The sequence below is a fragment of the Magnolia sinica genome, chromosome 7 (genome assembly GCF_029962835.1).
Source record: "Magnolia sinica isolate HGM2019 chromosome 7, MsV1, whole genome shotgun sequence".
NCBI lineage: Eukaryota > Viridiplantae > Streptophyta > Magnoliopsida > Magnoliales > Magnoliaceae > Magnolia > Magnolia sinica.
In genome coordinates, this window is record NC_080579.1 from 30015621 (window position 1) to 30041569 (window position 25949).

Below are 25949 nucleotides of genomic sequence, written 5' to 3' on the forward strand. Positions count from 1 at the left end.
AACCAGGGAGGTTTAATGGTAGGCATTTACCTACCCGCTTTTCGTGTAATGTGGCCCACTTGAGTTGGAGATCTACATCATTTTAAAAACAAGCATTAAAATGATCTTGAAAAACGGATGGACAGGAGGATTTATCACCAACATCTAGATGGCCCCCACCTAGTTTCCTGTCGTAAACTTCAATCTTAAGAAAAAAGAAGGAGAAAAAGAACGGGGAAAAAAATACAGGCTGTATCGTAGGATCAGCGTCCTACCCCATCGGTTTTATCTACACCGTCTATCCATTTTCCTTATCATTTTAGGATAGGAGACCAAAAATGAGGTGGGTGTAAGAAAGGGGTGTGCCAGAAAATGGGTATTAAATTATCACCGTTGAAAACTTCTTGGGCGCCACAGAAGTTTTGAATCGATCTGATATATATATGTTTTCCCATCCAGGACTATGTAATTTTATGAATGGGCTGGATGGAAAATCAACATCACAGTAGGCCCGAGGGAAGTTTCAACGGTGAGAATCATTACCACCACTGATTCTTGTGGTGGGGTCTACTTGAGCCTTTGATTTATCCAACTTTTGGTAATACTTCACAAATTGGCACGGAGAAATGGATGGACGGTGTGGATAAAACCCACACATCATGGTGGCCACTAAAATCTCCTTCCCATCCCAACTACAGACTGGAGGTGGAGGAGGGGGTAGGACGCAATCCGCGTTCGTCTCGTCACAGGCTTTCCATCTTTAAAAAAAATATAAAAAAAAGAGGAGCTGTCGCAATCGTAACGTCTCTCTCTACACAAAACAAAACGGTAAAATCCTCTCAATCTCCGAAATCCGTTCCCTCTCTCTCTTAGGAAACAAAACGGAAAACCCTCTCCCTCTTTCTCTCTCCAAGAAACGAAAACCCCAGACTCTCTCTCTCTCTCTCTCTCTCTCTCTCTCTCTCTCTCTCAGAAACAAAATAGGAAACCCTCTCGATCTCGATCGATCGGTCGATTGCTCTCGCCACCCCAATCTCCCTGACATCTGTCTCTCGGTCACTCTCCCCACACCAATTTCCCTCACATCTGCCTCTCATTTGCTCTCCCCACCCAATTTCCTTGTCATCTTCGTGGAATAAGGTTGCTTCTGGGAGATTGGAGGATAGGAGCATTTCATGAGGAAATGAGCATTTAATCTACTATCATGGTGTTGCAGCATAATCTGTTTGGGCAGCAATTTCACATTGTGTCATTTGAAATAACCTTGGAGAAGTACAAAGAGAAATTGGAAGGGATGGAACCTGTTGTACCATCTGAGAGAGTTTTGGATGGGATACCTTTAGACAATGATACATGTGAGGTAGATGGGAAGGTTTATCAGTCTCCAGTCATGACAGAGCAGTAAGACAGTGCTATTGATAAAAGGATTCTTCCCTGCTGGATTTTGTGAAGGGTTGCATTGCTGGAGACAGGTTTGAGGTTCTCAATCTGCTGGCTTCATCTTCTGCCACCCATGTCAAGAACACGATTCTTTTGCTGATGAGGTGCAGACCGTTCCATGTTGATGGCTTTGAGGCCTGTCTCTGGAAAATGTTGTTGCTATGATGTGTATTACAATTCTTCTAGACTTCCAAAGGAATCTTGGTAAGCGTTTAAGGAAATGTGTTTACATTGGATTTCTGTAGGTATTTTCCCAGAACAAATCTATCTATTCAGCTATTGAAGATGCATTCATCACAATTAATTTGATGAAAAACCTTACAGAAACTTTTGTGAGTCTGTTGAACCTTGATATAGAATCCAGCATCAGTGATCTGGCAGCTCTGGAATTTATAGTTGGTTCCTTGGCATCTAAAGGGATATTTCTACAAGCATGGTATGTTTATTCCATTTTCATAATTTCAAGTTCTGCTTCTATCAATATGATTCACTCACTCTGCTAGAAGTTTTGCATCAGTATTCTTTTTGTATCCTTTCACATGCATGGTTAGGCTAAGAACTAAGAGTGCCGATTTTTGCACACAGAATCATATTCATGCTTGTGACAAATTTGAAAGTTGAACAATGTCTTATATCACATAAGAGAAGTACACCTAGACTGCATCAGGAAGTACATTAGGTATCATGGAAAGAGCTTAAGCATCCTGGAATTCTGTGTTTTGTCCTTAAATGAATTACATCTTTAAAGATGAATCACATGCTGAAGTTGTTTGAGTAAAGAGGTTGAGGACTTTTAAATTGAAAGGGACAACACACATATTATGATCAAAACTTTTGGATGTTCTAAACTGGAGAAACAATGAAAGGTGATGTTATATGTGTTTTCAAAGATCCGAATATCGTGATGTTTTATAATAATAATTGGATGCCAATGTGCGAAAAATCACTTACATTGGAGGAATCTAGCAATTGAATATTGGATGCCAAACCATCGATATGTTCAGGTCCATATTCATTAGTCGAGTGAGTTTGGGGGATTCGGCCCTTGAGGTATGTAGAATAACGACTTTGATTGGTCTAAGACATCGATATGAGTGGGCTCATTTTATTAAATATAAACCATTCATATGGTTGGCCCATATTTAGCAATCCAAATCTTTAATATGGTTGTTGTTGTTTTTTTTTTTTTTCTTTTACAATGATGTCATCCCTTGATATGATTCAGCTTATTTCTTGTGATCCAAACCTTTGACATGCTTGGGTCATTTAAGGGGATTGAAACCTTTTACATACTCAGGCCACTTTGGTGGGTCCAAACCATTCATGTGATTGTGCTTACTCGGTGATTCAAATGCTTCATATGATTGGAGACACTTCAGTGATCTGGATTCATCATATGATTAAGGTCGTTTTCAGTGACCCAAGTGACTAGGGTCCATATAATTCATATGATTAAGGACCGTTAATATTATAGGGCGCTATTTAGTTTTACTAACCATTCAAATGATTAGGCCTGTTCTTAGTGATCCAAACCATCCATACGATTGTGTTCTTATCATGATCCAAACCATCAATGTAATGAGGCATATGCTTGGCAAGTCAATCAATAGATGTCACATGCACAAAAAATTGCTAGTGATTCAAATTGTTCTAGTGTTTGGGCTCGTTTTCAGTACACAAACCTTTGATGTGCTTGGGCCATTTCAAGTAATCCCAACTGTTCATATGCTTGGGGCTCTTTTGTGTAACCCAAACCCTTCATGTGGTTGTTTTATGTGACACAAACCGCTGATGTGCTTGAGCCATATCAAGTAATCCCAACCATTCATATGCTTGTGGCTATTTTTTGTGACCCATAACCTTCATATGACTTGGGCATTTTTGGTATCTAAACCCTTCATCTAATTAAGGCATTGTCAATGATTCCAACCAATTGATACTTATGATTCCAGCCAATTGATACCCTTCATATGGTTCATGTTTAATACTTAGGCCTTTGTTCACCAATGCAACACTTGGTACAATTGAGGCTATTTTGAGTTATCTAAACCCTTAATTTGGTTAGACCAAACCAATTTGATATATGAAAGCCTCTAGACGCCAATCCAATCACCTAATGTTTTATATTCCTTGTTGGGTTAAACAAGCAAAAATGCTAGGCGAGGAGGAATCTTGTCATGTAATTGTGCTCATTTTCCACAATCCAAATTAGTCATATGATTTACTGATATTCAATGATTCATGTTAGTAAGGAAGAGTTTGTTTTCGATAATGTAAACCATTCATATGATTTGATCCATTTCTATTGTTCGAAATCTTTAATATGCAGGGGCCATTTCAATTGACCTAATCCATTCATGTTGTTGGCTTGCAATGAGTGACCAAAAACCCTTAATATGATTGGGGCCGTTTCTAATGATCCAAATGCTTCAAATGATTAAGGTCGTTTTCAGTAATAAGAACCAATAAGATGCTAAGATATACATTCAAGAATCAAATCTGTTGCTCATGGTGATCCAAACCCTTCGTATAATTTGGGCCATTTTACTCATCCAAACCCTCTCGTATTATTGAGGTCAATATTAGTGATCCAAACTAATTGATATTATAAGGCTCATATTTTACAATCCAAACAAATGTTTTATAGCCCATGTTGGTTGGATTGATATGCCATTAATGTTAACCATGAATATACTAAGGCCCATGTTTAGTGATCCAAATGGTTGGTGTGACACAACCCTTGGTGGATTGATAATCGTGTTTCATTCATTTGAGACAAATGAGTGCATTAGTCATGCACAATGGGCCCATTTTCAATTATCCAAAGTGTTAACATCTCTTTTTTTTATTTTACTAATAGAAATTGTTCTTATGGTTGGGTCCCTTTGCAGTGACCGGTGACCCAAACCCTTATTCATGCAACTTGCTTCAAATGATTCAAACAATTTATAGGAATGGTCTCATTTTCATCAACCAAACCTTTTATATGGTGGGGGCCTATCATTTCAAAAGCTTGGGCCATTTGAAGTGATCCAATTAGACTAACCTTTTGAAATGCATGGGCTGTTTGTAGTAATCCAAATCGTTCATATTGCTAGCTCTTTTTAAGTGATCAAACCCTTTATATAATTTGGGCCATTTTATTTATCCACCCAAGTTGTATTATTCAGGCTGTTTTCAGTGATCCAAATCAATTGGTATGGCCCATGTTTCAACAATCAAAGCAAAGTTATTCAATCCCTTCACATAATTTGGGTTGTTTATATTCAACAATCCAAGCAAATATTTGATAGCCCATGTTTGTTGGATTGATATGCCACTAATGTCAACAATGAGTATGCCGAGGCTTTTGTTTACTCAACCAAATAGTCGATGTGACATAACCCTTGGTGGATCTAAACTTGCATTTTCACCTATTTGAGACAATCAAGTGCATGAGTCATGCACAATGGACCCATTTTCAATTCTCCAATATGTTAATATCTCTTGTTCTGATTTTATTAGTAGAAGCCACTCTTATTGTCAGGTCCCTTTATAGTGACAAAAAAGTTAACACTTAACCCTTGTTGGACCTGTAATTGTGTTTTCATATGTTTGAGACAACTGATTTCATGACTCGTGCACAATGGGCCCATTTTCAATTATCCAAACAATTAATACATCTTGTTTCAATTTTACTATTAGAAACCATTCTTATGGTTGGGTCCATTTGCAGTGACCCAAATCGTTAACACTCAACGCACTTCTAGTGATGCGAACGATTTATAGCAATGGTCCCAGTTTCGTTAACCAAACCATTTATTGGATGACCTATCTTTTTGAAATGCTTGGGCCATTTGAAGTGATCTAATTGGACTAACCTTTTGAATGCTTGGGTTGTTTAGATTTATCCAAATCATTCATATTACTGGCTCTTTTTAGGTGATTCAAACCCTTATATATAATTTGGGCCATTTAATTGATCCACATCCTTCGTATTATTGAGGTTGTTTTCAGTGATCCAAATCAATTGATATGCTAAGGCCCATGTTTTCAATAATCCAAGCAAGTTGATCCAACCCCTTCGCACAATTTGGGCCTTAAAAAAAGGGGGGCGTTTTAGTGATCCAAATCCTTTTGTATTATTGAGGCCAATTTTAGTGATCCGAACTAATTGATATGTTGACTCATATACAAAAATAAAAGTAAAAGGTTTATAGAGATTCCAATAATGTCAACCACGAGTATGCGAAGGCTTATTTTTAATGATTTAAATAGTTGACGTGATACAACCCTCACCGGATCTGTAAATATGTTTTCACCCGTTTGTAACAATGGAGTGCATAAGTCATGCACAATGGGCCCATTTTCAATTATCCAAACCAACATCTCTTGTTCTGGTTTTACTAGTAGAAACCGTTCTTATGGTTGGGTCCCTTTATAGTGATCCAAGATGTTAATTACTCAACTCGCTTGTAGTGATGCGTACTATTTATTGGAATGGTCCCATTTTTGTTAACCAAACCATTTATTGTATGGGCCTACCTTTTGAAATCCTTGGGTTGTTTGGAGTCATCCAAAACGTTCATATTATTAGCTCTTATTAAGTAATCCAAACCTTTTAAAATGCTTGGGTTGTCAGGAGTGATCCAAAACGTTCATATTATTAGCTCTTGTTAAGTGATCCAAACCCTATATATGGTTTGGGCCATTTTATTGTTCCACACCGTTTGCATTATTGAGGTCGTTTTCAGTGATCCAAACTAATTGGTATGCTAAGGCCAATACTTCCACAATTCAAGCAAATTGATCCAAACCCTTCAAATAATTTGAGCCATTTTAGAGATCCAAACCTTTTGTATTATAGTGTCCATTTTTACTGATCAAAACTAATTGATATTCTAAGGCTCATATTACAATCTAAGCAAATATTTGATAGCCTATATTGGTTGGATTGATATACCACTAATGTTAACCATGAATATGCTGGGTCTCGTGTTTAGTGATTCAAATAGTTGATGTGGCACAATCCTTGGTGAATTTGTAGTTTTGTTTTCATCCATTTGATACAATTGAGTGCATGAATCATGCATAATGGGCCCATTTTCAATTATCCATTCCATTATTATCTCTTGTTCCCATTTTATTTTTAGAAAACGTTCTTATGGTTCGGTCCCTTTTGTGGTGATGATTTTAATCACTCAGCCCTTGGTGGATATGTAATTGTGTTTTGAGACAAGTGAGTGTATGAGTCATGTTCAATTATCCAAACCATTAATATCTCTTGTTCATGTTTTACTATTAGAAATTGTTCTTATGGTTGGTTCCCTTTGCAGTGGCCCAAATCATTATTCATTTAGCTCACTTTTAGTGATGCAAATAATTTGTAGGAATGGTCTCACTTTTGTTAGTAAAACCATTATAGGATGGGCGTTCCTTATGAAATGCTTGGGCCATTTGAAGTGATCTAGTTGGGCTAAGTTTTGAAATGCTTGGGTTGTTTGGAGTGAACCAAATCGTTCATAGTATTGGCTCTTTTTAAGTAATCCAAACCCTTTATATAATTTTGGCCACGAGGCTATTTTCAATTATCTAAATCAATTAATATGCTAAGGGCTTGTTTGGGAGCGCGGATTTAGAACCCTCTGGATTTGAAATCCTCCCATTGTGTTTGGCACCTTTGATTTAGAATTCCCCTATAATCCAAAAGTAGATATGCATAGTATATTTACAGGGGTTCGAATCTAATTACTAAATAATGTTAATATCTCTAATTAGTGTATGTATGTAATGTTTGATACAATGGCTGCAATAAGCTTGTTTGAAACTTGAAATATATACTTTGCTCGAAAATGATGAATTTTTAAAATCTCAGATGGGCCACAACTACCGGATCACATTAAAGTGACTAACCAATGATTTTTATCCGTTGATTTACATGGACATTTTTGGACAGCGCAAATTATCCTATTAAAATAATTATAGTGATGCAATTGATAATCTGATTGTTTTGGGATATCATCAATGGGCCATGTGCCCAATAGATTAGTAGCCTGGTGACTCGCATGTTACACATGCTGCAATTCTTGAAAGGATTTTAGATAAATCCAAGCTTCCACCTTAGATTTCAAACCCCCCCAGTTCCTTTATCGTGACAAACATATTAGGGCATGTTTAGGGCATGGCATTGGGAAGGATTAGGTGGGATGGGTTTCAAAAAACATAATTATTACCCATGGCAGGGATTGTCCCCTGTTACCATGGGATAAGCTTAATTCCATGCTTTGTTGGTAATACGGTGGTACATTGAATGAATATACCCACCATCATTTGAAACTATTGAGAATAATACACGTGTTATATCTAAACCATTCATTTGTTTTATAACATCATTTTATGGCATGGGCCTAAAAATGAAGCAGATCCAAAACTTATGTGACCCCAAAGAAGTTTTCAACGGTAAGTATTCAATCGTTGTTGCTTTCTATGGTGGGGTCCACTTAAGCTTTAGATCTACCTGATCTTTTTTTAGGCCATAGTCTAAAATGATCTCAAAACATGGGTGGACGGTGTGGATATAGCCCACACATCATGGTGGGACCTACCCAACTTGCTAACATTAAGTGAAATTGGCACAGGACCTAGTGTAATTCCATCTCATCTAATTCCAGGCTTTTCCATTCTTCCCAAACATGGAATGGAATTGGCACAGGACCAGATGCAATTCCATCCCACCTAAGCCCATCTAATACCATCCGCCAAACACCCCATTAGGGATTTGAGATCCCCTTGAATCCTCCCAAATCCATGGTGTCAAACGAGCCCTAAGGCTCATGTTTCATCAATCCAAGCAGAGTAAGGTGTTCCATTGCAGTAACAGTGAGCATAACGGTGCCCAACATTACCGATGCGGTTATGGGCCGTATCGATCATTAAAACCCCATAATGACTAATATGCCCCCTATAACAGTCAGAATTTATGAACCTAACAGCCTAGAATTGAATCCAGAAATTCCTAAATATTCCAAATATGCATTTATTTATAATTTTGAACGTGTTTATGGTGGTGTAACGGCCCACTCTTTGGTGAGAAAGCTAAATCGGGTAGTGATGGGGACATCATGCACACGCCCCCTCTACGCACGTATTTGAGGAGGAAGCGGGCCCCACTTTTGATTTGGATCGACGATGACATCTTTGGAGGACTATATAATTAGGGGGCTGCATTATGGAGCATTGGAGTGGACCCGATCATCACATAGATCCTACCATAGGGTCTCATGATCGTGGCCCACTACTTTAGATGATTTAGGATTTTGAGTTTTGATTATTTTTATTATTAGAAACATCATGAACGGCTTTGATTACTTAGATTAGTTATTTTATTTATTTTAGTTTTGGTATTAGTGCGCGCACATGGCGCAAGGGTAGTTTTATCTTTTTTGGATTTATGGTTTTCTTATAAATAAATCAATCTCATGTATGGACTCTCATGATATTATGAATGAATAAAAAAAATCTTGCGTTTCTTCCTCTCTCTCACATTGAGTTGAAGGATCAAATTGGGTGTGAAGCCCACCCTTCCTTGAAGGGTTAACTATCGTGGTGCGAAGCCACACCCGCTCCAAATAATCACCATCTTCTTCCGCATCTCATTTATCATCCTCAACACCCCATCCACTATTAGATTCACCAATTTTTGCATCAAAATCCTCTCCTACAGCGGTCCACAAGAAGGTTTTCAAATTCTGGTGCATCTACGGGGCTGAAACTTCGACGGAGTACTACATACAAACCATATGCCGGATCGAAGTGATTTTTGGTAAGGAAACAACCCACCCCTGACCGATCCTAGCCTAGGAGTCCTTTCTCGATTTTGTGGGCCCCACACACATACGGACGTCTAGTCACATGTGTATCCAGGCCAACCTGCTGTCCAGCGTGCGTGGCCAATCCCAAGTCCTCTTTTCCCCTCTGTTTCTTTCCTTTTTTAGCTTATAACCTCCCCATAGGATCCCCCATTAATCCTATACCTAAATCCCCTTAGATCTACCCCTTATATTCACTCCTAAACATGATCAACATGTAGTACAACGGAATTGTTAAATCTAGAAATTGCTAAATCAGTCCATGTATCCTCGAATACCTTGACCGATCCCTAACCGTCATCTAGAAAACCTCATAATTTGAAATCCATAACCCAAAAGACTCCCAAATCTCAATTTTCCCCAATTTTCAAACCCTAGATTTTTCCCTAAATTGAAACTTAGTGAATCTCTTGAGTCGGGAACAATCCTATGCAAGAATGGGTGATTCTTACACTCCTTTGGGCTTATTTTGGCTTATAATTTTATTTGATCCAGCCCTAATAGTTGTGTAGGCTTGGACCCCCATAGATTCCCCTTAAATGTTTGATAGTATCTAGGATGTGGAATTTTATGACTGTTTAATATTGGCATAATCACAAACTTGATTTCTTGCACTCACTCCATGGTTAATTTCATGTCCTGCATCAGGTGGTTTGTTGAATTTATGAACCTAACAGCCTAGAATTGAGTGCAAAACTCATAGATTTAATTTTCTAACTATCTAATACTGATGATAGATATAGTAGAATGAATTTAATATCAAAATATCTCATATGTGTAGGTGCTTGCTAATTTTTAAAAATTGACTGAAAATAGTCAAAAAAAGAAAAAGAAAATCAGTTGCATAATCTGTAAAATGCACTATTCATTTTTTCTAATTTGAATAATGCATTATATTCAACAATAACAACGAAGATTAAAAAAAGGTATAAATACCTAAGATTTTTCGAAAAAGGTCAATGGAGCTTCGATTCAACAAAATCCTTGAAATAACTTGTTTTGATATTCAAATTCAAGCTAAGAGTGGTCGAAATTTGTAGTAGAATAGTTCAGAAAGAATTTAGAAGAGAAATGTGCCAAAAAATGAGATAAATCGCAACTTAAAATGACAAAAAACTTGCATTTATGACTATTATGTTATGAGGCAGTAGCGGCTATTATGGGGTGTAACGGCCATTACGGCCCCCATAATGGCTGATCAGCGCAAAAAACTAGGGGGTCACTGTTTCAACCACCGTATCGCGTAAAGAGAGGTAGGTTCAGTACTTAGCTGGAGAAATGTTGAAAGAATTTCTTGCAAGTATATAGTTGTTTAAATCCTCTTTTGAAGTTCAGTTGTTACCATCACGTACCAACCGTTATGGCTAATACTTAATCGTTTGGTACACCTTGAAGTAGAGTTATCTAAACCCTTTACATAATTTGGATCGTTTTAGTAATCGAAACCCTTCATATTAAGTGAACTAAACTCTTTACATAGTTTAGGTTGTTTCAATGATCCAAACACTTTATATTATTGAGGCCATTTTCAATGATCCAAATCAATTAATAAACCAAGGCCCTTGTTTAACAATTCAAGCAAATGTTTTAGAGACCTTGTTGGAGGCCACATGCATAAAAGAAAGAATGTGAAATCATTATGAGTGGATGAATCTGGTCATAGAATACTTTAATCTTTTGTAGTTGCATGTGGCTTGTTTTGGATGTCACATGCACAAAAGAAAGAGAGAAATCATTAGGAGTGGATGAATTTGCCCATAGAATACTTCAATCTTTTGTAGTTGCACGTGGTTTGTTTATGTATTTATGTTTGTAACTATTAATTTGTTAGCCGCTTAATTGAGTGTTGTGATTTTTCTTTTGTTTACAAGACTTGTTGTATGGTCATCCATGCTAGGACTCTTTATTGTGATCCAAACCTTTTCTTGTGACTGGCCTTGTATTCAACAATCTATCTTGTTGATATAAATGGGCTGATTTTCAATGATCCAAACCATTCATTTAATTGGGTTGCTATTCAATGTTCCAAGGCATTCATATGATTGGTCCTATGTTTAGTGATCCAAACCCTTCATATGGATCCGGCCCTTTCCATCTATCAAACCAATTAATAATCGAATGTTGATGTTTAGCAATCTAATATTTTGACATTTTACAACCCTTGGTGGGTGTCATATGTACCAAAAATTGTTAAGGGTGGAGTTTAACCATATCATATTTTGGCCTTTCATGATCGAATGTTATATGTTTAGGAATAATCAACTATCAATTTGTTAGTTGCTTACTTTAGAATTGTGATTTTTTTTTAAATTTTTTTTTCTATTTGGATGACTTGGTGCAGATCATTCACTGTTGCCCCATTTTCAATGATCAAAACCTTTCATATGATTGACATTGTATTTAGTAATCCAATTTGTGTGATTGAATGAATTTTCATGATCTTAATGGTTCGTACAATTAGGCTCTTACTAATGGTTTAACCTTTCATATGGTTGGGCCCGTGATTATAATGATCCATACTAGGCACTTTTGCGATGATCGTAACCTTTTTTTTTTAATGACCGGCCATGTATTCAACGATCATCATGTTAATATAACTGGGCTAATTTTTGGTGATCCAACCATTCATTTAATTTGGCCGCTATTTGATGTTCCAAACCATTCATATGATTGGGCATGTTTAGCGATCCAAATCCTTCATATGGTTCTGACGTTTAACAATCCAATATGTTGATGCTTTACAATCCTCGGTGGATGCCACATGCTCCAAATTTGTTTGAGTGGATACTCGCTGTAGCATATTTCGAGTTTTCACAGTCTAACATGATCTTTTTAGGTATCATCGATTACCAATTCGTTAGTTGCTTACTATAGAGTTGGGAATTTTCGTATTTGGTTCACTTGGTATATGGGTCATCCAAAGTTGGCTTGTTTTAAGTGATCTAAACCTTTTTGTATAATTGGATTGTTTTAGTGATCCAAACCCTTTGTATTGTTATAGCCATTTTCTGTGATCCTAATCAATTTCATATGTTGAGGCCCATGTCCAACATTCTTAGCAAGTGTTTCACAACTCTTGCTGGATGCCACATGCAAAAAGAAAAAAAAAAATCGTTAGGAGAGCATAAGCATGGCCATAGAGTACTTTGAATGGGCTAGGCAAGTGATTTTCAATGACTAAAACCAGTCATATAGTTGGGCCCTTATTCAGTGTTCCAAACCAATCATATAATTGGACCTATGTTTAGTCATCCAAACTCTTCTTATAGTTTAGGACATTTCGTAGGGCATTCATTGTTCATTGTGATGGATGTTTTTAAATGGAGGCTGATTTCAATGAATGAGATGTATGAGGAGATACATGAATATATCCATGAGGTATACCAAAAATTCTAATAGGTGATACAGTATGTACAATGATGGTGCCTTTTAATTGTTCATTGTGATGAATGTTCTAAATGGAGTCTAATTTCAATGAACGATATGTATAAAGGGATATATGAATATATCCATGAGGTCTACTCAAAATTCCAATAGGTGATATAGTATGTACAATGATAGTGCCTTTTAATTGTTCATGGGGAAAAACCCTTAAACTTCAACTCCTAACTTCAAGACACTATTTATTATCAAAGAAATATCTTTGATAACCTTTATGCTGGATGACCCAAGATGGTGATTATGAGCCTCTACCATGGAATAGGAATTCTTCAAAATTTATGTGAGATATTAAATGAGGTGGTGGGGATTTACCAATGAAGGGTTGTAAAATCAAAGAAACTATGGGAGAAATTCTCATTTACCACATCTATTATTTTTCATATGATCATACATAGCTCCATGAAGGGTGACGACGTTCACTTGACTTGTGGAAAGAAAGAGGGTGTTGACAACCAATAATTTTCAAGTAAGATCCCTTATCCTTCCTAACATATGTATAATATGTATGGGAGATGCAAAGTCAATTGATCACATCTTCATTCACTGCATGTTTGCTTGAAAGGTGTGAGACTACTTTTTCAATGCTCTCCATACAAGCTTAGGTGAAGCCGAATTCTGTTATGGACCTTCTATGGTCTTGGCATGCAGGAGGGGTGGGAAAAGTGGGGAAAGCTTTGTGGATATTGCTTCTTATTATTTCTTTTTAATACGAGATGTTTTCAGAATAGGAGCATGTTGTGGTCATTAAGGAAATTAAATGTAATGTTTGGGTTGGGCTTTTTATGTAAAGGCAGTTAATCCTACAAATCTTCCTAACATATGTATAATATATATGGGAGATGCAAAGTCAATTGATCACATCTTCGTTCACTGCATGTTTGCTTGAACGGTGTAAGGCTACTTTCTCAATGCTCTTCATACAAGCTTAGGTGGAGCCAAATTCTGTTATGGACCTTCTATGGTCTTGACATGCAAGAGGGGTGGGAAAAGTGGGGGGAAAGCTTTGTGGATATTGCTTCTTCTTCTTCTTCTTCTTTATTTATTTATTATTTTTTATGGAGATGTTTTCAGAATAAGAGCATGTTGTGGTAGTTAGGGAAATTAAATGTAATGTTTGGGTCGGGCTTTTTATGTAAAGGTAGTTAATCCTGCAAATCTCTCATCTATTTTTCAATTGTAGAGGTAGGTTATTTTCTTTTGCGCATTTTATGTGCTTTTAATAAAGTTCTCTCTAAAAAAAAGAATGCAAATTGAAATGAGTCATAGCTAAATTCTTTTGTTGGTTTTAAGTTTTATTTAGGCAAAAAATACAAAATGAAAAATAAGGACATAAAAAAAAAAAAGAAGTAAAAAAGTAAGAACCTAAACAAAAGATGATTCTTTAGCAAGATTTCCAAGTCGATGAAAATTAAATAATGCCCCATAATTTTTGTCATAATGACTTTTATCAATTAATGAAACTCCATATACAGATTAACTTCTTGATCTCTAAAAAATAGATTATTTGAAAATTCCACTTATGAATGGTATTTTTGTTCGAGGCAAACTAATCTTTATGCTAAGGGTCTTTCATGTTTTAGGATACTCTTGATCTTAGTAAGGTTTGACCGTTTACACATATAGCTAATTACGCCCTAAGTATACAATACAGAACCTCGCTAAATGTCAAATATTATTCACCTCCACGATAGTCAAATCCATACTCAAGGATGAGCCTACCCAAATCCTTTTTTCTTCTTTTACTTAGATCTAAGGATTTAAAAGACGTGAGGTTTCACTTCCCAAAACCCATCACGAGTTTGGGCGAACGGTTCTGGTTTGCTCCCCACAGACACAAGTGAGATTCTCATCCACGTGGATTACCTGTCACGAGTTTGGGTGAACCCCTTTGGTCGTGGGTTTGCTCCCCACAGACAAGAGTCAAATTCCCCTCCCCGTGGATTACTCGTCATGAGTTTGGGCGAATGATTTTGGTCATGGGTTTGCTCCCCACCGACATGAGTTCGATTCCCCACCATGTGGATTACCCATCACGAGTTTGGGCGAACGGTTTTGATCGTGGGTTTTCTCCCCACAGACACGAGTTCGATTTCCTACCCCGTGGATTACCTGTCACGAGTTTGGGCGAATGGCTTTGGTTGCAGGTTTGCTCCCCACAAACACGAGTTTGATTCCCCTTCTTGTGGATTACCTGTCACGAGTTTGGGTGAATGACTTTGATTGTGGGTTTGCTCCCCATAGACACAAGTTCGATTCCCCTCCCCATGGATACCTGTCACAACTTTGGGCGAACGGCTTTGGTTGTGGGTTTGCTCCCCACAGACACGAGTTCGTTTCCCCACCTCGTGGATTACCCGTCACGAGTTTGGGCGAATGGGGCTTTGGTTGTGGGTTTGCTCCTCACAGACATGAGTTCATTTCCCCACCTCGTGGATTACCCGTTACGAGTTTGGGTGAATGGGGCTTTGGTCTTGGGTTTGCTCTCTATAGACACGAGTTTGATTCCCCTTCCCGTGGATTACCCGATGCACATTGTTGGCAAGTGATTGTGTGCATCCACAGGGAGTTGTGTCTCCTTAAAGGGGCAAGGATACCCTATTGTTATATATAAAAAAAAAACTTCCCAATTTTACAAGGCGTTTGTCATCGTTACTATAGCAAAATTAGAAGGCAGGAAGAAAAGAAGAGAGAAAAGAAGAAATGGAGAAAAAAAATAAGAAAGGATGAGCTTGCTCATCGTAGTATGGGGCAGGGTATTTCCCCATGTCGTTACCGTTATGGTTTTATGCTTTAGTATGAAGTGAGCTTTTTGGATCTTCCACCATTGCAAAGCGCGATCGAATAAAAAGAAAAGGGGCGTAAAAAAATGAAGTGAAAAGAATAATAAAAAGTGCATTAGTATTAAAAAACACCTCAAGTGTATCAATTTTTTTATTTTTTTATTTTTTTATTTTTTATTTTAAAACTCTCACATCTGGATACTCCTGAAATCTTAACCCTCAATTTCATTGTCTATCCTCATTGACGAAAGAGTTGGGGTAAAGTCCCATGAGTGTGCACACGGCTTCATTTTTATTGGACTATCTTCATTAGGGAAAATCACACACCACTTTACACAAGGGTTGATTAGCCGTGGAATCAAAGGAATAACCATCTATCCTTAATTAGGAGTAATACAAATAAGAATGTTTAGACTCTTACCCGAAGATGAAGCTAGGCTCGGATAAGGACACTACTTGGAATAGGAAGTTACTCATAACAAAATATTTTTCTAGCTGAAAATATTGGAGCATCATTTAAAATAGATAGATTTTATGCATCATCTATAAAAGGATTCTGGGCTAGAATTAAACATTGGAGAAATTTGAACAATTAAAATTGATAAGAAGAATACCAAAAACCGATCTACTTGGAAATAAAATCAATACATCAAAGCCTTTTATTGGACTATCTTCATTAGGGAAAATCACACCCCACTTTACACAAGGGTTGATTAACCGTGGAATCAAAGGAATAACCATCTATCCTTAATTAGGATTAAGACAAATAAGAATGTTTGGACTCTTACCCGAAGATGAAGCTAGGCTCGGATAAGGACACTACTTGGATTAGGAAGTTACTCATAACAAAATGTTTTTCTAGTTAAAAATATTGGGGCACCATTTAAAATAGATAGATTTTATGCATCATCTACAAAAGGATTCTGCACTAGAATTAAACACTGGAGAAATTTGAACAATTAAAATTGATAAGAAGAATACCAAAAACCGATCTACTTGGAAATAATCAATACATCAAAGCCTTTTATCCTTCTATTCCAATCTAAACTTCTATCGTCAGAGTGACTAGGGGGATAAACATTAGAATTTGAGTAAGAGGATTGTGGTATCTATCAATAGTGGATTAAATGTTAAACTCTTGAATTCTATGGGCAAATCTAGATCAAATTAGTTAAAACCTTGCTAGTAGCATAAGCATAAACATTCGAAGTCCACATATGGGTAGATGATGTTACCTTATATAAAAATTGCTTACTCCAAGAATTGCCCTAAAATATCAAAACAAAAAAAGAAAATGCTAAATGCCCATTTGCAAAGAATTCATTGGATTTATCTTAAAAAGAAAGAAAAAAAAACAAAGTTTAAATAGGAAAATAATAATAAAAAGAGACGAAGAAAATGATAAAGGGGATTAGAATGCTGTTCAAAGAAAATCAGTAATATGGGTCAATTGTTAATCATCTTAATTGTTTATATAATTAAACCCTTAGTAGTTTAAACCTCTTGTATGAGTGGGCCTTTTTTAGTGATATAAACCATAATGTGACTGACCGGTCAGTTAATAATCAAAGTTTGATGGCTAGTAATCTAATTTGTTAACATCTTATGGCCCTTGGTGGATTTCATATGCACCAAAATTTGTTAGGGGGTGGAGTCTAACCATAGCATAGGGTGGTCTCGAATGTCATATGTTTTGGAATAATTGACTATCAATTTGTCAATTGCTTACTTTAGAATTGTTACTTTTCCTATTTGGATGACTTGGTTCATGGGTCATCCACAGTTGCCTTGTTTAGCGATTTTTTTTTTTTCATGGTTGAATGTAGTCTTTTGGGATTGTTGACTATGTAGTAATCCAAATCTTTGTTTGATTTGGCCAATTTGATCCCTTACATTCTAATCTAAACTCGTTTAGGTATTTCTTTTCTTAATTATCAATTTGTTAATTGCTTATTATTGAGTTGTGATTTTTCTTTGGAGTCTTAGTGCATCATCGGTCATCCATACCGTGTCCTTTCAAAGTGATTCATACTTTTAATTATGATTGGCCCCATATTCACTGATCTAACCTATTGATATAATTGCTTTTGATTTTAAGCGATCCAAACCATTAATGTGGTTCAGTCCTTATCCGATTTTCTAAAGCACTCATATTTTGTGATTATCTTTTGTGATCCAAATGCTTCAAATAGTAAAAAAATTCGAAGTTATTAATGATTTTGAGGAGGATCTCGACACTTTCTGCAAGAAAGCTTATATTATAACAGAAAGTCATCTCGGGACTTTCTGTTTTTTCTATTTCATCATTATCCTTTACTCCAAAGGCTAAATGAGTTATAATGCTTTATCAACTTCTGGCTTCCTAATTTTGTTTGAAGTGAGTTTGTAATTATTATCACTGTTTGAAAGCTGCTTCTGCTAGATATTTTTGGACTGCCATAATTTAGATGCTGTTTTAGCACAATATGTGCGGTAGATCAGGAAACTTCTTCTCTCTGATGGAAGTCATTATTTTACACCCTTTTCTATAAAGCGGATGATCCAGGCATGTCATTAATTTCTTGTATTGGACAATCCTGGTTTTTGGTGCTTGGGAATGATTGTTGGGTCATCTTGCATCCTGTGCTCCCTTAACGTTGCTGACAACAAATAGTCTGTATTAGAAATCCATATTTGGACTCATTTTAGAATCTCATTTTAGAAATCCGTATTTGTATAAAGGATGTGAAATCATTTACTGCTTACCAGCAGATATTAGTTACTGGTGGCTTATTTTAGAATCTGATGTTCTGATGATGTTAAACATAGGATAATGTGGTTTTTCTTGTTTATAAATATTGAATTTGAGCTTAACTCTGCTATTGCTACTGGAGCTCTTTTGGTTGGAACCTTGTCCTCCATAAAAGTGATACAAGTAGAGCTTGGAAGTAGACATTAAATATGCCTTCAAATTAGAATCTCTGGACTCGGTTTTATTTCTGAGATCCGAAGAGGGGTTGTCATAATTGAAGTGGTAGAAGATGGATTGGCATTTCTAGAATCAGCTCTATTTCTCAAGGTCTTAGTGCTGCCTGATCTGTTTTGCGAGGAGGGAGTTGATGGGAGTGAAGAACCTGAAGAAGAAGATTTTGGTGAAGGTATGGAACTGCGAGTCACAGTGGGTGTAGCACCAGAAACAGGTTTCTTGCAAAGTGCAACACACTTCTGGTTGCTTCCACTTCCTGCAATAGTCGAATTTAACCAAATGTTACACAAGAACTAGTAGAATAAATAACCAAGCATCCACATTCAACGTATGGGTAGGTCCTTAATGATGAATAAACTAGCCTGATTTAAAAACAAACCAACCCAGCGGGCGACTCAGTTCAAGTCATGCTGAGTCATATTGACTCGACCGAGTGGGTGAGCCGACTCAACAAGTCATCCCGAGTCTAAACTGAGTCAAGCTAGCTAGCGAGTTTTATGGTGACTCAGGTTGATTTTTGGCCAATTCAAGATGATTTGACCTAGTTTCAAGTCAAGTCACCGAGTTTAGAACTATGATCCAGTCTAGATGAACAGGTGACCCAGCCCATTTCTCCAAAAAAATGTTGTACAAAAGTGTCTCAATATGGATTCAAGAGTACTTCCTTTACTAAAACATTAAGTAGGATGGCAAACATCAGACTTCATTCTTAGTTCTTTCCAGACAAAATGCAAAAACTCTTACCTGAAGCCTTTGCAGTATTATTTTTTATTTTGATACACTCAGAAGAAGCCAAAGGTTTCTTTGTTGGTGCTGCTGTTGAGGGAGGGTTCACCCTTGGTAAAATCTTCGGTGGCTTTAAAGAAGAGTTCCAGTCTTCACTTCTAGCGGCACCCTTCACTCATTAATAAATCAAACCAGTTTCAGTTTAACCAAATGCCAAAACTTAGAGAGCAACTTGTACTTGGATAAAAATTCTTACTGCTCGTGGACGAATAAGAACCTTCTTTGAGCTTTCTAGGACTTGCTTACTTAAGACCATGACTCTTGGAAGAGCTCAAAGGCTCGCTGATGGGCTTCATCTGAAATTTCAGAATGTACTGATTTACCACATGCTCTAAGATGAAACATACAGCAGGGATGGACTCCAGCCATGAATTACCACATGCTCTAAGATGAAACATACAGCAGGGATGGACTCCAGCCATGAATTAACTTACCCTATTTTGAGAAGAATGCTCCGCCTGAGACACTGTAAAATGGTAACCATCATAGGACTCAGAATAGTTTCCAATATATACCAATACTTACAACTAAAATGAAGGAAGAATGGTGCCTATGGCAAGTAGTTCCCACTAGATAAAATTTAACAGTCTGAAAACATGATTTTAAACAACAGTGATATTTGTATATGGTAAAAACTAAAATAGAAATGAAACCACAACACTTGGATCTTTCAAAAAAGTTGAGTACCTGAGTCACATATGAGGTTGAATTTTGATCACGGTTCCTTGGGGAGCCCAGGTCTCTTGGCTAAGTTAGGCTGGTTGGTGATTGGGGGATGTTTCTAGCTAGATTCTCTGGCTGTTTGCAGTTGGCTGACTCTAAAAAAGCTGTTGTCCCTTTCCAGAGCATTTTCAACCTCAACACCTCCAATGCGAACATTACTATTACAATTTTCTGAAAACCCTGTCAATTTAGTTCCAAGTGGGAATTTGCTTTAGGAAATTATAGAAAGTACCAAGAACCATGCGAAAGAAAGGTCAAAAGATTTGTTCTAATAGTAATAATAACATAAGAAGGTTCCTTTATATATATAAACATAATCGACACTCCTTTTACAAATCAACTACAACCAATTTTTGATACGGTTTCTTCATGGAAAAATCTTAAGTTGGAGAGTTGGTCCGCGTTGCTTGACGGGGTTCTATAACAGTATGATTTTAATGCTGGAAAGGTAAATTGTAGTTCCTCATTTGCATGCAAGAGATGCAGGGTAATCACTAATTTCCTCTTCTTCTTCTTCTTCTTCTTCTTCTTCTTCTTTTGGCTTTTTTTTTTTTTCACTTTGAATGATGTAGCTTTGGTTTTCCCTCCTCAATCTTCATAGTCAACCTTCTGGTAACATTGTTTGTGACCACTGAAATGCACATGGCAACTCCATTATTTCTATTCTGGTTAACTTGCTTGTTTAACATAATAGAGTTGGTCCGCGTTGCTTGATGGGGTTCTATAACAGTATGATTTTAATACTAGAAAGGTAAATTGTAGTTCCTCATTTGCATGCAAGAGATGCAGGGTGATCACTAATTTCCTCCTCCTCTTCTTCTTCCTCTTCTTCTTCTTCTTCTTTTTTTTTTGGCTTTTTTTTTTCTCAATTTGAATGATGTAGCTTTGGTTTTCCCTCCTCAGTTCTTCATAGTCAACCTTCTGGTAACATTGTTCGTGACCACTGAAAAGCACATGGCAACTCCATTATTTCTATTCTGGTTAACTTGCTTGTTTGACATAATATCTTATACAAATTGAGAATGCAGCTTGTAGGAGTTTGTTCAAACAGCTAGTGTAGGAGAATTCAAGAAATGCCTCAAACTTCTTGCTTTTCATGGACAACTCAATACCAATATCCACTTGAAAGCTCATTTGAGATAAGACACTAAATTTCGATACTATTTGGCTTGTCAGCTTTTAACATCAAGACTTTAAGCAACACTAGTTAGTTTTCTACAACTATTCTTATAACTCTTTTTTTTTGTAACTCGTTTTTTTCCAATGTCTATCTCTTTAACCACTCACTCTTTCTTTTTTCTTTTTTGCACTCTTTTTTTCACTCTCCAATTCTCTTTTTCACACTCCCTCTTTTCTTTAAACTCTCCTCTTTTTCCAGTCTCTCTCTCTCTCTCTCTCTCTCTCTCTCTCTCTCTCTCTCTCTCTCTCTCTCTCTCTCTCTCTCTCTCTCTCTCTCTCTCTTCCAGAATCTCTTTTTTCACTCTTTTTTTTTCACTCCTCTTTATTGCACTCTCTTTTTCTTTTCTTTTTTTTTTCTACTACATTTTTTTCCACTCCCTCTTTCTGTTCAGTCTCTTTCTTTCTCCACTACTTTTTTATTTTTTATTTTTTATATTTTTACTGAATCTCTCTCTCTCTCTCTCTCTCTCTCTCTCTCTCTCTCTCTCTGCACTCTTTTTGACCCACTCCCCTTTTCTTTCCACTCTTTTTATTTATGTACAGATTTACGCATAGACTTATTCATGTATTTATTTATATATTTCTTCAAATGTATTTATTATGTATATAATTATTTGTGTTTATTTATTTACATGTAGTTACTTATATATTTATTTATTTATATGTATTTGCTTTTGTATTTGTTAATTTACTTATGTATTGTTTATATTTATATATTTCATTATTTATGTATTTACTGATATTTATATATATTTGCATAAGCTTATATATTTATATGTATTTGTTTATGTATTCTTTTGTTTGTATATATTTATGTACTCATTTATGTATTTATTTATTTATTTTTATGTATTTGCTAATAAAAAAAACTTATGTTTTTTGTATTTATTTTTATTTATTTAAATGTATATAATTATTGTTATCTATGTTTATTTATAACTAATTTGCATTTATTTATGTATTTGTTTATTTATATTTATATGTAGTGGCTTATTTATTTATTCACTTATGTATTGGTATGTATTATTTGTATGCATGTATTTATGTGCATTTATTTATATATGGATTTATTTAGGTATTTATGTATTTTTTTGTATTTATTTATATGTAGATAATTATTGTTACCTATGATTATTTATAATTAATCTGCATTTATTTATGTATTTGTTTATTTATATTTATATGTATTGGCTTATTTATTTATTCACTTGTGTATTGGTATGTATTATTTGTATGCATGTATTTATGTGCATTTATTTATATATGGATTTATTTAGGTATTTATGCATTTGTTGATTGAATTGTATTTATTTATTTGTTGATTGATTTTTTATTTATATGAGTTTAATTATTTATTTATATATGTGTGTGTGTGTGTGTGTGTGTGTGTGTATATATATATTTATTTATTTATTTTAGTAATTCTTTCTTTGTATATTGATATGTATTCATTTCTCTTTATTTGTTGTTTTGTTTTTTTTTGTATTTATTAATTTATATGTTTATATTAATTTGTTTATGTATATATTTATACATATTTATATGTATTAATATATTTCTTTATTTATATTTTTACATATTGAGTTATATATTTATATCTATTTCTTTTTGTGCTTGTTTATGTATTTGTATATGTATTTATTTACCTATTTGTTTATATTAATGTATGCACATATATTTATTTATACATATTGATGTTTTTAGTTGTGTATATTTGTAAATATTTACTTATTTATATTTATTTAAGGATTCCTAATTCTCTTCTCTTTTCCTGAACTCTTTTTCCACTCTCTCTCTCTCTCTCTCTCTCTCTCTCTCTCTCTCTTTATTTTCTTCTTCTTCTGACTCTCTTCTTTTGCACTCTTTTTCTATTCACTTCTTTTCTTCTTCTTTTTTTTTTGATTTTCTTTTTTCTTTTTCTTTTTCCTTTTTTGGTATTCTTTTTTTTTTCCTCGCCTTTTTTTCACTTACTTTTGGTGATCTTATTGGTGGGGCCTACATTTTTCTTGCTACCGATGCCTTACTCAAGTAGCATGGGGGACAGTACGTTACCATGACCCTGCCCTCAATTTTATGGGATGGAACTTTCCAAGATTATCTGCTTGTAGGTTGCAACTTCTTACATGCTTGATTTTTTGCCTTTCTTTTACCCCTGTATTCTTTCTAATGATATATCCCCTGTTAGTTGTTTTCTTCATTTTTCCAGGTTGGGCTACAGTTGATGCTTTCTTTGTATAATAACAAACCAAATGGGATACTGGCAGATGAGATGAGTTTTGGCAAGATTGCACAGGTCACTCTCTTCTTAGTTTTGTAGCTTGATTAACTGCGTTGCTTGTATGGTCTTTTCTTATTTAACATTGACTGAATAAAAATCATCAGAAAAAAGGTTTACATTTTTGTGCCCCTCTTCTTTTAGTTGTGGTTTTGTTGTGGAATGAACCAAGTTGCTTGCCGATCTCCTGTTAGTCTTGGTGAAATCCATGTCATGTAACATTTTGACAACTAGGAGCGACACTCCAAAACCAAGTTGGAACTTACTACAAACTGTAGCTAAGGGTCTGTTTGGGTAGGGAATCCCACATAATTGGGATGAAGTGTGATCCTAGTTATGGCAGGCTCCATGCCCTCCACATCAAATTTTGCGCATATGGAGCCTAGAGCCTACCAAAATTAGAATTATGCTTAATCTCGATTCTGTAAGAACCTACCAAAATTAGAATTTTGCTTCTCTTGGAGACATTGTTGCATGACAATATTTGTTAGGTGATGCAATGAATAGGAAATGAGAAGGCTACCTATTTTCCAACCTTAATGTCCAACCCATCCAATAGGTTGGCCAGATCATGAGTATCACCTAAAAATCAGTCACATCCACACATATTTTGCTATTTATGAATGGTGGAATATTGTTTTCTATGGTGTAGCCTGTCTGGTTTAACTTTTGCACACCATTGGATTTTTTTTTTGAACGATGAAAGGGTTATATTTTGTATCCACATGGCCCATAACTTGGGGTCCAACAACCTTGTGAATAACTTCTTATGTTCCATGCTATGGTTGAACCTAGTGGATAACTTCCAACTTTTCATGTGTGTGAGACATAACCTGTCCATTAGCTTCACCGCATCATGAGGTCCTACCTGATGGACGTGGATTGCACAAGTATAAGATGGGCGTGGATTGCACAAGTGTAATCCACTTGAGCCTTGGGCATATACCCTAAAATGATACGAAAAAAATGGATGGACGCTGTGGATAAGACCCACACATCATGGTGGCCACTCAAAGCTCTTGCCCTTTCCCAGCTGGAGACAGGCGGGGGTAGGACGCAATCCGCGTCCCCATCTGATGAGTAGATCATGTTGACTTTTGCATTTGGAGATCCTTATGGTAGAATCAACCTATTGGAAAGTTTGTATGCCACTTAAACATTATAGGTTGGAAGTTATTCGCCAGGTGGACCTCAACAACTTGTGTTCAACTGATTGGACTTGAGACCTTTGTATTAATTCTATACTAAGAATAATTTAGTTATTATAAAAATCATTTTTAATAGTTCATAGTCCTGCTCAGAGAAGGAAGTTGTTGCTGCACAGATTCCAAGAGAAGCATGCACCACTAAAGTTCAAGTGATTTAGCCTGGTCCTTTAGTTATACTATCATATTCCTATTTGATCTTTAAGCTAATGTGCTTATTGTCCCATTACTATGTGATCTATTAGCCAATTTGCTTCTCATTGTTGCTATTTCTCTAGGTGCTATTATGCTACCTTGCTTCTGCTTTTGTGAGTTCTAAGCTGTTAAACAACAATGCGTGAGTCCTGCTCAAAGAAGGACGTTGCTGCTACACAGATTCCAAGAGAAGTATGCATTACTAAGTTCAGGTGATTTAGCCTAGTACTTTTGTCATACTCTCATTTTCCTTGATCTTTAAGCTAATGTGCTTACTGTCCCATTACTATTTGATTTATTAGCCAATATGCTTCTCATCGTTGCTATTTCTCTAGGTTTTAAGGGAGCTTTAAGCAAATGATGATATACAAGCTGAAATTAACAAATAGTAAATGAAGTATTAGAGATGGGACTGTAAACTTGAAAATTTTTGTTTCAAATCTCAGGAATGATTGGAGAATCATGATTCATAAAGCTAACCCCAAATAGTTGTGACAAAGCTAAGATGATGATACACACATGTAACGTGCAGGAATTTGAAAATATAACTTTTGGAGAGAATGGAATGCAAAATTAGAAGAGCAGAAGCTTGAAAAAGTGGTCCACACATAGCATTTGCGGACCACCTGATGCCTAGACTGCCCTAATTTTTAGCCATGAGACACCACCTGAACTTCCTGGATCTTTCTTACATTGCACTCCACATTGGCAAGCATGGGAGAATGATTTGAAATCCTACTCATGTAAGTCATTTGGGAATCTCATATGTATGTTGGGCCCCTTCTGATGAATGTTTCAGGCTAGTGATTAGTGAGCCCCACTCTCACAAACTATAAGGTGAGGATGTAAGTATGTCCTTTTGAAGATGATGCATTGATTCATAATTCTCTTTATTGACCCACATTCAACAAAAAATGCCAAAGATTGAATGGCAACTATCCCCAAATCAAGGAGATGTTTTGGGAATCTCATATGTATGTTGGGCCCCTTCTGATGAATGTTTCAGGCTAGTGATTAGTGGGCCCCACTCTCACAAACTATGAGTTGAGGATGTAAGTATGTCCTTTTGAAGATGATGCATTGATTCTGCATAATTCTCTTTATCCTAAAACACATTTGTCACCTAAAACAAGA

General features: G+C 36.0%; 1 protein-coding gene across 16 annotated transcripts; it reads left to right on the forward strand.

Annotated features, from left to right (window-relative positions):
• The first annotated feature begins 843 nt into the window (after positions 1-843).
• Positions 844-25562, forward strand: LOC131251262 (chromatin structure-remodeling complex subunit snf21-like). 16 transcript variants are annotated; one of them, XR_009173699.1, is made up of 6 exons: positions 844-1523; positions 1665-1855; positions 23326-23433; positions 24700-24785; positions 24899-25027; positions 25348-25562. XR_009173699.1 is itself a non-coding variant. In XM_058251880.1 (4 exons), the coding sequence occupies exons 1-4, from the start codon at positions 23194-23196 to the stop codon at positions 24930-24932; spliced, it is 228 nt and encodes a 75-aa protein (XP_058107863.1). In that variant the 5' UTR covers positions 23039-23193; the 3' UTR covers positions 24933-25024. The 16 variants fall into 16 exon arrangements, 1 of the variants encoding a protein (XP_058107863.1); XR_009173694.1 differs by having other exon boundaries at positions 847-1623; positions 1744-1855; XR_009173700.1 differs by having other exon boundaries at positions 847-1623; positions 1744-1855; positions 23347-23433.
• Positions 25563-25949: the final 387 nt, after the last annotated feature.